Below are 15,853 nucleotides of genomic sequence, written 5' to 3' on the forward strand. Positions count from 1 at the left end.
TCATACCCACAGCAGCTAAAGGGAGTATCCCATCATGCATTGCAGTCTATCTGCTTGCTCCATAGCAAATGTATACAAAATATAAACAAGAGCCGCTTAGATATTGAGAGCTATGGATAGTTTCCCAATACTTTAGAGATCATATTTGTTCAAACAAAAGGCTAAGCTCCCCTGATATAAGCGAGTAATTGAAAGTTGAAGCGAGGGATTTTGTGTACACTTTCTATGGCACAAAAAGTTTTATTATGGTACTGCAGAGCATGATAGGATACACCTATCAGCTGCTGTGGGAAAGCACACATATCACAAAACAGGTGGTGGGCTCTCTTTGGTCTGGTTTGTTACAGTGCCACAAAGTGTGCATTTTTCATCAAAATTTTCCTCCATCAGGTCCGATTTCCCCCATAAAGAAGAAGGGTATACGAGGTATTGTTGGTCGAAGCAGTCAAAAAAATTGATTTTCATTATCTGAATCAATATATTATTGAAAAATAACACTTTGGTGTTTTGCAAAAGTTCATTCTACAAATCATATACTTTGAAAACTTGCTTAATTTATCGTTGTTAATGAGTTATGTTTGGTTTACAAAAGTGTTTTTTTTTTTTTTTTTGCTAAAGCTCACTACCATTCGCAATATGCTTTGAACTACTTTTTTTTGCTGCTTCGACCAACAATACATTGTATACTCTTAAAGCATCGAGTGACACACATAGCAATACAATTTGAAAAAGAAATTCTGAGAGGGTAAAAGTGCGGGAACCATCTGTTGAATTGATGACATGGAATGACCCACTTTTGTTTTGATCAAATGCTTTAAAAAGTTCTCAAAAACAGACAATTTTAAAACGTGATGTATGGTTAGAAAATCAAAAGGTTTACTTCAGAAAATTACGTTTTACTTTTACAAATTAAGATGGATTGCTACCTGTCTCAAAAACATGATGTGTGGTGATAAAATCAAAGGTTTCCTTCAGACAATGCTGTTTTACTTGGAATGCATATTATACTTAATGAGATAAATTGCTACTATACTACTATTCAGCAAATTGCTTCTGCGGTGTCCGTCCGTTCTTTCTGATCATATTGTGTAAAAAGAACTAGGACTGTTTTGATCAAAATTAATAGTTTCAATGCCTATATTGCAAACAGATTCTTAGGAAAAGGTGTTTAAAGGACATGCAGTTCTTTTATTCATCAAGTTATTATAACAAGAGGGTTTACATGCGTTCTACATTTAAGACTGGTTACATAAAACACAGGTCATACCAAAAAGTATATAAAAAAACCTCAGAGGTTAAAAATGATGCAACAAATAGGGCAAGTTTTGAGTTGTGCAAAAATAACATAACATTTGGCAAATGACAAAGACCTGCATGTACATATGCATGTAGGCCTGCTGGCTCTGCAAAAATAAAAAGTTCTTTTGGTCTGCAAATAAAAACGTTCAAAAGTTCTTGTGTAAACTATACTAGATTCATTTTACCTTGACAGTTGCGGGGGGTCCTTTCAAACGTTCCAATCAGGGTTGTCACTATGCCGGACGGGGCTGTCCGGCACTACTGTCCAGGGCCGTCGGCACTCAAAAAAAAAAAAAATAATAATTTTTTTTTTTTTACATTCAGAAGTGTATGATGATATTTCATCATAAAAAGAGCAAGAAATTTTTTTTAGTGGGGTGATACCCTCAAAGGCTATTCCCCAATCCCTAGCGTTCACTAAAAAGATAGTGCGAGGCGTGAGAGCTTCGCTCACTACACATATACAGGCACATCAAATTGTAATTCATCCTAATCATGAAGGGAGAGCGTGGCGCAATGGTTAGGGTACTTGCCTTCAGTGCATGAGGTCCCGGGTTCGATTCCCGGCGGTGGCGATTTGCTGGGATATTGACTTGGGAAAAAAAGTCTGAAATTAATTGGCAACTTCTGTAGATTATATTCAGACTTCCGCTCTCCCCATGGTTCATTTAGAATTGGGTAAATGAATCATGAAAGTACTCCGTCCTTCGGAGGGGACGTTAAGCCGTCGGTCCCGTGTACAGAGAGCCATACCTGTACATGTATCTCGCAGCCAGTTTCGAAAAGAGTAGGGTGTTAACCCCTGACTGTTCCCAACCCGTCCCGGTGTTCAAATGGACCCCAATGGAAATAAGCTTCAATAGAGGCTTTCTTGGGTTATCCAGGGTTGTCAAAACCTGAACAAATCAAAAAAAAAAAAAAATCATCAAGATCATAGTTAACTTTGGCCCTTTTAAAAGATAGAATCATGAACTTGATACAAGTGTGGGGTACACTTTCAGGAATATAATATTGCTAGACTCATCGTCAATCTAATTTGAATATTTGCATAACTAATTAGTAAAACATATTTAACTATCCAAATGTGCAAATTAGCATAATTGTTACACAAGATAAATAGGAATATTTAAATTACTTTTCAACAAATTATTGGCAAACAAATAATAAATTTTCTATCAAATTAGCTCATTTGCTGGCCATGGCCTGGCCAGCGTAAGACCTGTGAATAATTGTTGGCGACCTAGTGGTTGGCATGTGAGGGGTCTCGGGTTCGAATCCCACCCAGAGCGAACAACTTCTTTTTCTCTCTTTATTCCTCCCTTCTTTCCGTTCCAGTCACCAAAAAGCCCTTTAGGTGTTTAGTTAATGAAAATACTAACCAATCACAAGTGAGTTGAATTTACTTCTTTGTTATGAATACGCACACGTGGGTGTTCATCACACAGTGTACACAGACAATCATTACACTGTTGACAGCTGTGTTCATTCAAATGAAATTTCTGATATAGTGTCTAATTCTAGATAGACTGTATTTAAAACACAGTGCTGTACAACACTGACATGTCCTTTCAATGCTTCAGAGCAAGAAAATCAGGCATGCCAAAAAACATTTTTCCTTCGACGATTATTCAGCTGGATAATGGGGAGATCCATATAAAATAGATCTGGATAAGGGAGATTGGACTGTATATCAAATAACAAACAACTAACGTGTACATATATGTACCTATTTTGTTGAAATTACTTGCAGAAAAAGGATCAAAATGGTAACAATGTGAAGGTGAAGGAAAATGGGCTGAAACATAACTGTGATGTGTGTGACAGAGGCTTCAAGACTGAGGATCTGCTACAGGTTCATTTATCAGAACATGTCAAGGTGAGTGATAGTGTTGCATAGCCAGGTGCTAGAGTACATGTCAAAAAGATTTGAATGAAAGAGTCTGTGATCAGAATAGCTTGTGAGTGTTCCTGTTGTAAATCACCATATTGGATTGCTGAATAGAATCATCAGGTTTGTAGATACAGTAAGGAAAATTTCTTTTGAACAAAACTAACCGGAAGTAAGGATCACCCTTCATCATTCTGATAGGCGAAATCATCAATAGTGAGTAAAATATTTGGTTTTGTTCAAAAGAAATTTTCCTTACCATATTGGATTGTCTCACAAGGGGAACAAAATAGTATAATACAAGCATTTATCAGCAAAATGTAAAACTCCAATGATAACTGTACTGGCATCTTTCTTAAGCTTGAACGTTACAAAGGTTTGTGCATGTACAGTGACACGAGGCAGAGTGGTCACTTGGCAAAAAAGAGAAGTTCTGGAAGGCAAAGATAAAGAAAAGGGGAAAGGAAAAAGAAAAGAAATAAACAAATTAAGGGGGAAGGAAAAAAGGAAAGAATCATCCAAAAATTTTCCCTGTGCATCTTCTGTGTCACGTTTTCACACCTTAATAATGGTCCAAAATAATGTCACAAATATATGTGCCCTACACATGTATATTCTCAAAGCCCTTTTTTGAGCAGGAAGAATTAATAGTCCATCCCTGGTATACCATACTGTCAAAATACAGACCAAAATGATGCACATTTGCATGAGCAACACACAAACATAGTGGAGTGCAGTCCAGACTCTTTGGTAAATTTACATCTATAGTTTGATCAGCTCGTAATCGGCGGGAATTGTTAGGTTTTGACCGCTACGCCGAAAAATAGACCCAGGCTAAGAGCGATATTGGTCTATATTGTTCATGTTAAATAAAATATAGACAAAATATAGGACTTATATAACAATTTTTGATACTTTTGGCAAGTTGTCACAAGACAGTTCTCAAAATAAAATATATTGATATTAATCCGTGATGTTATAAGGCCCACCGATTACGAGCTGATCAAACTATAGTCTCACAAGAGGATACTGGAGAAGGAATTTCTCTGTGCCTTAACTTGGGTTAGTTGTTAGTTACTTTTCAGTTGAACTTTACCTGATCCGGCTTAAATAACAACATTTTTCAATTAAAAGTGACTAAATCCCCTTTTGAATAATGAATCGCCTTCTCTTTAACACAATTCATTTTGTTTCACGAACAGTGCACAGCTCCAGGGTGTAAATTTGAAGCACATGTTAAGGTGGTCCAGTTACACAAGAAGTTACAGCATACAGGAAAGTTCAAAGTTCAGTGGTTGGAAACTCGGGAGGAAATCAATCGGTGGCGAGCTGAGAGGAGAAAGTAAGTTACTTGTTAGGGATGGTAGCGTCCATGAAAAGTCATCATTATGAACTTGAATGGAAACAGATCCTGTAGTATGTTTTCTTTTGGGTTTTCTAATGGAATCTAAAGAAGTAGTTTTTATAAATTCCTCCTGTACAAGGAGCACCAAAACAATCCTTGTCAAGTTAAGACAAGCAACCTGGTTGCCTGCCTGTTTGGATGCATGGCTGACCAAGTAGAATCAAATTTATTAATCCACTGCGCAGCTCCCAACGCAATAACTGATCAACTTCAAATTTTGTATGGTGGTAGGATGTGGTGGCCTGATGTGCTGTATAGTTTTGTGTCATGTTTCCTACAAGCAACAGAATTTTACGTATTAGTAGAATGACTATGTTCATGGCTCATCTGATGATCCGAGCATCACTTCTCAGCACTGAGGAGGATTGCTGGTAGATGCTTTTTCACAAATATATGATCACTGTTGGATCGTGTACAGCTGTAGAAAGCTCTGTTCATTCAATTGAAATTCCTAGTATAGTCCCTAGCCTGTGCTCATATTTTGTAGTACAATTATCTCAGTGCATTTGAAGCAGCACTATGAGGAAGAAGAAGTATGTTACTGACAAGTGGGGGTAATACCATATCTTCCATGTAAGTCTGTGTCCATAAGCCATGGACGAAAGAGATTAAAAGACAAACTCCAAACAGTCAAAGTCTCAGCCGATTGTTCCATGAAATGAAGACACAAAGCTTTATCATGTATACGCGAAGGCATGTTAAGAAACAAAAGCTACAATAAAAAGTACAGAATAAGTGGTTGATAACACCACAGATAGTCCAAAAAGCCTAGAAATAAAGCATTATTTCCATTGGGAATCCTTGTTCAAGCCACGTTGCCCTGTTTTTGTTCTTTAATGGAAATATTGATTTTCATTAAAAATACTGATTTAAGTATAGTGTTTTAGGAGATTGTCAGCTCTGGTCCTGAATGTATACTTCCATATAACGCCATTTTTGTTGTCGTTATAGAAACTATCCTACTGCAGCTAATATGGAAAAGAAGCAATCAGAGCAAAATAGAAGAGAGAAAAGTGGTGCCGTTCTTCAAACAAAGCAGTTTGGGTAAGTTTTCATGCACTTAACCAGGGCCTTAGCTAGCCACTTGTCCAGGACTACTGACAAGGAGGGAGGCAAAAGGTATGTTACCCCCAGACCCAGGGTCTTAGTGGCCGAAGATGATCCCATGCAGCCCGCTCCACTTTTTGTCAGTGTGTACCTGTTAGTCGGGGGAGTTAAGAAGATGTCATTTTGGCAACCCATTAATTTGAGATCAAAGTTTATATTGATTATGGTAGCTGTTTAATTCATAACCACTGAATAAATGCAATACATGTATGTGCATTCCAATCATATTTGATTATGGAAAAATGCTAATAATGGCATGGCTAGGAATGCTAATTATAATCCACTCGTGTTGTATGATGTCTTGTGCACTCTGAGTACCATTTAGTATAAGCTGGGATATTGCTTTGGTTCTAAAGGCAAAGTGATTAGATTTTACATTACCGTCAAAACAACTGAAGCCCTTAATTAACCTTGATGCCAATTTCACACGCTTGGGATGCATTTCTCCATAAACTATAAATTTTTTCGGCCTGTCCAAAGGCAAAGTGATTAGATTTTTACATTACCCTCAAAACAACTGAAGCACTTAATCAACCCTGAGGCCAATTTCACGCGCTTGGGATGCATTTCTCCATAAACGATAATTTTTTTCGGCCTGTCTAAAACTAGAATTTATATACCATGATTAATATGTCCCAAGTACTTTTTGTGTACTACGCACACTTGTTGCACATTGGTACTTGAAAAATACCCCACATGGAGTCCGTATTACACCAAATTGCACCTTAATGGCTAACTTACTGCAGACCAAGTAATAATCATGCAACATTTTAGCATAAAAGTTGTTTCGGAAGCCTGCTTGAAACCAAAGGTAACCATTATTATGGCAAGATTTGGTAGACTAGTGTAAAATCCCCATTTTTTTCACCTGCTTCATGCACATAATCCATAGTTAATCAGTTGGGGAGCCAGTTTATGGCTAAACTTGATCTTGATTATGGTCAAATGAGTTTAATTTGTTCACATTTTCATGCTAGCTGTAGAACATATTTCTCTAAAAGAATTTATGGAAACAGGACCGTGGAACAACTTTCTCCTCAAAGCTTGGCAGAGTAGACTAGGAGAGAGTGGAGCAGTAAGTAAATTTAGGATAGGCCTTTCATGTAAAGTTAGTCAATATGGAGGAATAAAACTTTATATGGTTATTATAGTATACAAATATTTACTGCTCATGAGGGATCTGGTCGAGGGAAAATAGTAGACTCACAGTCTCCAGTTCACCGAGGGGACCAATAGATTCCACCAGATCCCGAATTTAGAGCAGTAAATATTTGTTTTATATCCTTCATTAATATATTCTTTGTTCACTGATTGGTTGAAATATTAGAAACGCAGGTCTTTATCATAGACATAGGCCTAGGCATAAATGTAGGCTAGGCCTAGTCAAGGCTAGGCTGGCCTTGCTTTGTTTTGATTGAATGCACGCTAAAGCTTACCGTGAAAATGTTGTAACCTCTACAATACCGCCGTGAAACGAGTAACCGTGTTGACGGTGTTCTCTGTTATTTCACTGTCAATATTAAGATACTGATCCTGATGTATTACTCAGATTATGCCATGAAACCGCCATATTTTAGCTGCACTTCTGTGCTGCTTGTGTGCTTCGCAAGACAACATAACTTCCTACACATTAATACCCCGGAACCGGTACTGATATCCCGCGTATGTGGCGAGTTGCACCGACTACTAGGAACTGCGACACAGCTATGAGGTCATACGCGCTCAGAGGGAGATAGTAAAACTATTTCCCGGGGAGATAGCACTTTGAATAGTACCTCGTTCCCTCCTCAGTCGGCTTTTTGACTGCTTCGGAAAATAGCAAAACTATTTTTGGTCACATGATACTCGTTTAACCAATTAATTAACGAGAATATATTAATGAAGGATATAATACAACTTAAATTTGTCTAAATATTACTATTGCAGTAAAATGCAGAAGTCTTCCAAGAAGTGGAAAGGGAACAACAACAAGCAGCATGATGTCCCTGCTGTCAACTCACCTAGTAATGCAACTGAAATGTCTATGACAACCAGTAGTTTCCAGTCAAATGAGAGCAACAAAAGAACTGTAAAGAGACTGGGAACCAGTGAAAAGCATGACATGATACCATCAAAACAACCCAAAGTGGTAGCACCAAAAAATGAGGGCAAAATGGCCAGCAATACTGACCCATTTTCTCTTTTTGCAGCTGATGACGAAGGTGAGTTCTTGTGAGTTTCTTGAGTCTCTGTATCTCTTTTTTTTTGTTCTCACACCTTAGAAAAACTGTTGCTGGACCATCGAGGTAGATAAGGATAGAGCACCCTGCTCCCCGAACCGATGAGTTGTCTGGCATGTCTGCTCAAGATCGCTTGTTGCCGGTTCGTTGTAAAACCCTGAATTGCCCGCTATGAAGTAACACACGGTTCTAAAAGCAGCACAAAATCTTACCACATTAGCCCAGAGATCTACTCTTTTGTGTATAGATAGACGAAGTTGAACAAATCATGTATTTAAATTTCCCAGTGTATCCTCATTTTATGTAATTATAGCTAAATTAAATGAATGCAAGAACATCCTCTGAATCTAGTACAATGAAGGTTTTGTCAGAGTTGCCACTCAGCGCCACCACTTTTAGGCTTCATTTGCCGTTGTGGTAGCGCCTTAAGACATTAGGACGAATGAACTAGATTTAGGAGCTTGCCTTTATTATTCAGCAATAAAACAATGGTACACAGTAAAGTTGAATATACTAAAACATTTATTTAATTTTATTTATCTATACATGCTAGAGTAAATTCAGTTACCATTTTAGTTTTATTTGATGCTGATTTTGTTAGGTCCCTTCATTTCGAATGGCTTGCTCATTATGTGATTGACAATGCAGCGCCAACGTACCAGCTCGAGCTCTGCGATCTATGTATATCTACGTCATTGTGCTGGACATATCTTTGAGCTCATGAGGTGTTTTGTGCAAGGTCGTTCACTGCAAGCCTTCCTCCAAGAGCAGGCATTACATCAGATGTTGCTTAGTCTGTGCCACAATCACAGCTTTTTGAGTATGTGGCAAATCCGCAATTGTTCAGTGATTACATTACATCGTCCAACACCAGTTCTAGGTGGTTTAGACACTTCCATCAGTTTCAATCAGGTCTCATTTACACCAGGTGGGGTATCAATGTTAAACACACTATGCTGTCTTTTGGCTGCACCAATGCATAATTATGGGTGGTCAATATCTACTGATACCAAATAAGTATCAACATCTCCACTAGGGTGAGTCTTGAGTTTGGTACTGTCCAACACTCCAGAATGGAGACAAACGGCCAGGATGTGTGATCTGCGCTGTGGTTTTTTGAAATTCTTTTTTGAAGGTTTCCGGTTTTGTGATGCTGAATAGGTGTGGTGGAAGAGAGTTCCAATCACGTATTGTCTTTGGTATAAATGAGTTTTTGTAACAGTCTTTATTGGCTGATATGGTTGAATAAGATTCTGGATGATGATGCCGCGACTGGCGCTGGACGGGCTGTAGAAGGTTTCCGATGGGCAGGGACAGGTCACCTAGTCTTGCTTGCTGAAATACGCAGAGTTTTCTAGCCTTCCTCCTGGTGCTGAGTGGTTCTAGTTCAAGATCTTTGACCATCTGGGTCGCAACCGGGAGATTTAGATTTGTAATCATTGAGGATGAATCGTGCGCTTTTTCTGCACTCTCTCCAGCTGGTCTATGTTCTTTTTTTGTGTGCGGATCCCAGACGGACGAGGAATATTCAACTTGCGGCCGGACTAGTGATGCTGTAAGTTTGGTGGATTGGTTACATGAATAAAGATTACGTTTTATGAAGCCTAATGAACGGTTTGCTTTGCACAGATATTTTGAATATGACTGTTCCAGTTTAGTTTGTTGGGTATGGATACACCAAGATATGGATGATTGCTAACAACAGACAATGTGACACTGCTGAGTGTGTTAAGAAAACTGCTTAGGAGCTCTAGCATGAGTTAAAGACATAACAAAACATTTTTGGCAATTGAATTTCATTTCCCACTTTATCCCCCATTCCCCAAGTGTATGGAAATCTTCCTGAAGAGTGCGAAGCGTCAAACTCATTTGCTATTTCATGGTAGATGATGCAGTCGTCTGCAAAGAGACGGACGGATGAATGGATGTTGTCGGGAAGGTCATTGATGTAGACCAGGAACAGTAGCGGCCCCAGCACCGCACCCTGAGGGACGCCAGAAAGAACGTTAGACCAGGCCGATTTCTCGCCGCTGGCGACAACTCTCTGAGTACGGTGCTTGAGGAAGCTACTGATCCAGGTCAGTGTGGTGTTTTGTATGCCGTATCTGTGTAATTTAGTGATGAGTTTGTTGTGGGGACTACGTCAAAAGCTTTGGAGAAATCCATAATGATCATGTCTCCCTGGGACTTATTGTCGAGAGAACTTGCCAGGTCTTGTATTGTGAGGATGAGTTGAGTTTCGCAAGAGTGGTTTTGACGGAAACCATGTTGTTTGTCAGTGAGTATTGTATGTTTGTTGAGATGATGCAAGATGTTGGAGTGTATGATGTGTTCAAGAATCTTGCTAGTGATGGAAGTTAATGAAACGGGGCGGTAATTAGCTGGGTGTGTTCTGTCTCCTTTTTAAAAATGGGTGTGATGTTGGCTCTCAGCCAAGAAACAGGTACTTCTCCACTGTCCAGAGATTCCTGGAAAATAATGGAGAGGGGTGAGGCAAGCTCCTCTGCTGCCAATTTTAAAATTCTGGCAGAGATCCCATCAGGACCAGATGATTTATTAGGGTCTAATTCACTGAGAAGCTTGAAGACACCTGTTTCAGAAATGGCAATATCAGGCATGGGTGGGATATTAGAATCATCCAACGTGGGAACCTCAGGGTGTTCTTGAGTAAAAACTGAACAAAACTGTTCATTGAGGATCTCAGCTTTTGACTGGTTGTCAGATTCTAATTTGCCATTTCTCATAAGGGCTGGGATACCAATTGAATCAACCTTGAGGCTCTTAATAAAACCATGATACTTTAATAGCATGGTGTTGTAATGGAAGCATTCTAATTAAACAATTGAATGGCATTACCGAGGGTCTAGCAAAACAACATGATATTTCAAGAATTTTTTTTTAAATCTTTACCAAATAATTACAAATATGTGACCATCCACCACAAATGAGCCCGGATGTCTCCAATGCCACTATTGAGATATGCTCCATTGAACTTAACAATAAACAAACAATAGGAAACAAAGGATTTATTGACTGTTTTATTGATTGTTCACTACTTAAATGTCAAGTACTATAGACATGATATACATCATTTTAAAGCTAATTTCAAGCAGAATATTTTGTTGAATATCTCAAAAATGATGATTGGTGACTTGCTCAGTTGTGCTGGATGGTCACATATGTGAAGTTACAAACTGAATAAATACAAAAAGAGCAATGCAACAGACTTACTGGTATAACTGTGACCAGTGTTAGAAATATGCCTCAAAAGGTTGCAAGCCAGCTGGGCCTACCTACCTACCTACCTACCTACCAGTCAGCTTCATGCATTTCTGCACATGCTGCCTGGCTCAAGAGATGCTTCCAAGTTTTACAGTCCAGAGCTGCAACCTTAGCCTCCTTTACAGTCCAGCCTTGAGATGTCTCTGTGGATGAAGTCTCTCCATGATGTCTTTGGACGACCAGGTTTGCGTTTCCCATGGGTTGGTTTCCAAAGATAGAGCCTCTTGGGGGTGCGGTTTTCATCCATTCGTTGCAGATGGCCAAACCACTGTAGGTGGCGCTTCCGGATAACTGATGTGAGTTGGGGCTGTTTGGTCTTGGATCGGATACAGCTATTTGATATATGTTGTGACCATATCACTCGAAGAATTTTTCGTTGACAGCGTATGTCAAAGGCATCCAGTCTAGCCTCGTCCCTCTCTGTGAGTGTCCAACACTCAGCGGCATAAAGGAGTTTGGAAAGTATATAAGCATTGTAGAACTTCAGCTTGGTTTCCAGGTTGATGTTACGATCCTTCCACACCTTGTCCAGCTCTCTGAAGTTTCCTGTGGCTCTACCAATTCTGTTGTTCAGTTCTTTGACATTAGACCCGTCAGCACTGTGGTAGGCACCAAGGTACTTGAAATGGTCAACTACTTTGATGAGACTTTCATTGCCATGGGGGGACAGCTGGGTTTGTAACATTGGATGGGCTGAAGGACATGATCTCTATCTTCTTATAGCTCATCTGGAGTCCTAGTTTATCGGCAGTAACACAGATTGCTTCGGTTGTCTCTGCCATCTTGGCATCAGTCTCTTCAAAGAGAGCTACAATGTATATCATCAGCATAATCCAGATCAGCTAACTTTTCTTCTGGATATCTTGAACTCTTCCTTGGCAGTAGGGTTAATCCTCTGTTGTTTTCATCAACAGCCCTCTTCAATTCAATTCAATTCAAGAAACATTTGTTTCACAACTTCAAAAATACATAGATGATGAAGTCAATGGCTAAGCCAAAGAGTAATGGAGCCGGGCCTGTAACTCTGATAAGTTACAGGAATGGGCGAAAAGTTACCGGCCCAAACTTTTTAGAGCTTTTAAATGGGTAATTGACAGCGGTCATGTAAAAAAAAGCCGTTTTTTGAAAATTTATTAGAAAAAAGAAAAACCTATAGTACTTAGTAGGCCTAAAACATCCTGTTTGTGGTTTTAGAAAAGGACATCTATGACTATTTGAATGCAATATTTTTCTACACCACAGAAAATCATCAAAGTAGTAAATAGATACGTTTTAAAACTTTGCATTTTCAGAGCAATATCACGAAAATTGAAAATTGGGGCAAAAAAAATATGCAATTATGTCTTAATTAATTCTTTATTACTCAAAATTTCTCAATCATCTGCTAAATAATTTTTTATCAGTTATTCTATGCTATTTTTAATGTTCCGATGCCCACAAATTTTTAGACAGAGCATTTTTAGTAAGGTTGTACAGGAAAAATTGTGCTCAAACGCGGGTTGTTTTTCGCTGCACCACGAGCTTTGCTGCTTTTACGCGTAACCTTTCTGCCACCTTAAACAGCGGTGCAAATGAAGTATGCTTAATACCTTGTACTAAATATAATGCACAGAAAAGGCTTGTCGAAGCGGCGGTTGAACCGTTTTAAAAATCAGGAATTTTTGAAAATAAATTTATTTTATGCCGTCTTCGTAAGTGACTTAATAAACAATAACAGATTGACGATGCATTCATGAATCATGTGTTTTAATACTTTGATCTTTAAAAAGTTACCGTCCAGCAGAGATTAAAGCTATTGACAAACATGCATGCATTAGTCATATGTATCTTATGTCCAGCATTGTTTGTAACTATAACTCACCCGCCATTGCCCTTATCAACTCTCACTCTCCTGATTTCAGTAACTGACTTGGTCAGGTACATGAAAAAAAATTTAATGTGCAATCCATGCAGTACGATTTGGTTAAACTGTGTTGAGTTTCTGATGAACAAGTTTGCCTTTCATCACACGTTATGCTATTATTTCTTAATCATAAACAAATTACAGTCCCTTAGAAGGGGCTATGCAATAATTTTCTGTCCCCCCTTCCACCGCTTGGCAAAAAAAAGGGTGGGGTAATTCTTTTTTGACAGGAAAAAAGTGGGATGCCAAGCAATTTTTGGCAAAGTCAAAAGGAGGACGGGTAAAAGAGATTTTTGGCATGCATTCAAAATGCTCTAAAAAGCTTCTGACATTTTTTCCCTTTCTGACATTTGACATCACTTGGGGGTCATATATTTGTGGCATTTTGAAATATGTCCATTTAAGGCCAGCCAGAGTATTAATGGAAGACACATTTGTCCACGCCCGAATTTGAGATTTCTTGATATTTATCAACACAAAGATGTATTCTTTCACTTGAAACTGATAAAATACAACTTGCTAATATTTACTTGTATTTTTGCTTGATTTATTTCACTTTTTTCAACTATAACAAGTCACATGGCTCAAGACAGCTTAGTAAATTGGCGGAAATAATGAGTCAGAAATGCGCGAATGCGAAATATTGTGATTACGTCTTGCGATTCAAGCGTTGCGTGATCTTGGCGCAACTCTCGCGTATGTCCAACGAGTCAAGGCGCAATTGGTATATTGTTAACGCCAGCAAATGTGGTGGAAACATTTGCAGTCAAAATGCAACTTAGATTTTTTAATTATTTTGAATTTTGACCCACTAAAAGCAGACATAGATTCATTGGTGCAAAAAGATGCATATTTAGACCATGCAACAAATACAGCTTTTACAAGCGTGAATGTCTTACCGTTTTAAAATATAAGAACGTTTTGTTTTGTGCATAATTATATTTTTTGAGTTATCGTGTCACAAAAATTGTGCAGTATTGTCAAAAGTGAACTCTGAGAAATCTATGTTTTAGTAAAAAAATTACCCATTACTCTGGCCTTAAGACCAAAAGGTTTAGTCAGTAGGTAAAGGTCCAGCAAAAAAGGACCCTATTTAATAAAGGACTGCAACCTGGCTGGTTGTTGAGCCAGGTTGCAGTCCTTTTTGGTATTGCATGTCCTTTTTGGAAAAGTTGATCAGCTAGTTCATATATATAATTGTGTTTGTGAACAATAGTTGTTCAGAAACACAAAAGGTGAAATTTACAAATCAAAATATAACCTTTGCATTACGTTTGTGGCCTTCTGGGTGGTTCTAGAAAAATACTGCACAATATTTCAAAGAGTTCATATGTGACTCACTCCAACAAAACCCGGAACAAGTCGCCAGGCATGTTTTTGAGTTATAGGCTCCTAAAGATGACATTCCCATTAAAAAAATTACATTTTGAAATGATTAATTTCATGGTATTTAACTGGAATTAGTGGACTTTTAAAGCACTATCAAAAAGAGATTGATTTAATCAATAATTGGGCAATTCCAAGCAAGCTTGCCCAAATTGTTAAAATTTAAAAGTCATGTAAAGTATGTGATTTTGGTCTCATATATTGGCTATATTTTCAGGCAACATACTTTTTTTCTGACAAAATGGTGTTCATTGTTAGAAAAACATCCTAATTTGCACAGATTTGCATATTCTTGACTGATTAAAGCAGCAAACCTAAAACTGCAGCTGCTCTGTACTGTAAAATTGTGAAAAATAATTATGCATGTGAACATGAAGTTTATAAGTAACTCATAATATAAACGCTAGAAATTTTCATATTTTGTAACGGTATCTTCGTCAGCATTGTTTGATTACCAATTTTATGATTAGAAGCAGGGCTGGAAAAAATTAAAATTTTCCTGGAAGATGATCAAAGTTTCCCTTCAAAAAAACAAATTTCCCTCCAAATTCTTATGTATTTCTTTGTTTATGGACCTTATTTCCCTCTAACTTCCAAAGTTCCCGGGAAGGAGCTTCCCACTTTCCACATTTTTTCCAGGCCTGATTAGAAGCATCATTCCGCAACACAAAGTATCATTTATAAGCACTGCAATTTTAAAATAATGTTGATTTTCATTGAAACTAGAATACAAAGCAAATTTATTCATCCCTATCCAATGAAACAATTTTCAAAAAGTCTTATGGTAACGACCAAGTTGTACATGTATCATTCTGGAATGTTGCAGAATGATGCATAATTCATAATGTACCAGTTTGAAACAATATACACAATTGTAGATTAAAACATTCTAAAATGCCTTGCTCAGAACTATTTTTGCAGTAATTGATGTTTCAGCACTGCCTGAACCATTGTAACTGACATTTCCACTGCAAAACCCCTTCCATCATTCCACAATGCGACAAGGATTCATGGATTGCAAGGATTGCTTTTTAAAATTTATGATAAAATAAAAAAGGGTATGGTTTTATCTTGATAGATGGTGACAGTTATGTTACATCATATGGCTAACATTCAGTGCTAAATTTCACTTCCATGAATTTTAGACTAGAGAATGAGGTAATGTTAATTTCGGAATGTGACCTTGCAACGCAAGCTATCGGATAAAAAAAAAAAAAGGTGATAAATATTTTTGGATAAATATTGATGTTAGTCCGCTACCGTCTCAGCAGTCCCGACCGTAGAACTTTTTTTTTTGAAAACAGGTTTTTTTTTTTACAATTTTCCCAAAATTATCATGAACTTTTCGTCTGGAAAACTGAAGA

General features: G+C 37.9%; 1 protein-coding gene across 1 annotated transcript in view; it reads left to right on the forward strand.

The window, feature by feature from the left end:
• The window catches only part of LOC140155226 (FMR1-interacting protein NUFIP1-like), a 92,985-nt gene that overhangs the window by 25,070 nt on the left and 52,062 nt on the right, over positions 1 to 15,853 (forward strand). Inside the window, exons 3-6 of the mRNA XM_072177978.1 lie at positions 3,050 to 3,175; positions 4,390 to 4,529; positions 5,544 to 5,636; positions 7,626 to 7,900. Of these exons, the coding sequence (XP_072034079.1) occupies positions 3,050 to 3,175; positions 4,390 to 4,529; positions 5,544 to 5,636; positions 7,626 to 7,900 (634 nt within the window). The remainder of the gene's footprint in view (positions 1 to 3,049; positions 3,176 to 4,389; positions 4,530 to 5,543; positions 5,637 to 7,625; positions 7,901 to 15,853) is intronic.

This window comes from Amphiura filiformis, chromosome 6, assembly GCF_039555335.1.
Source record: "Amphiura filiformis chromosome 6, Afil_fr2py, whole genome shotgun sequence".
Classification (NCBI taxonomy): domain Eukaryota; kingdom Metazoa; phylum Echinodermata; class Ophiuroidea; order Amphilepidida; family Amphiuridae; genus Amphiura; species Amphiura filiformis.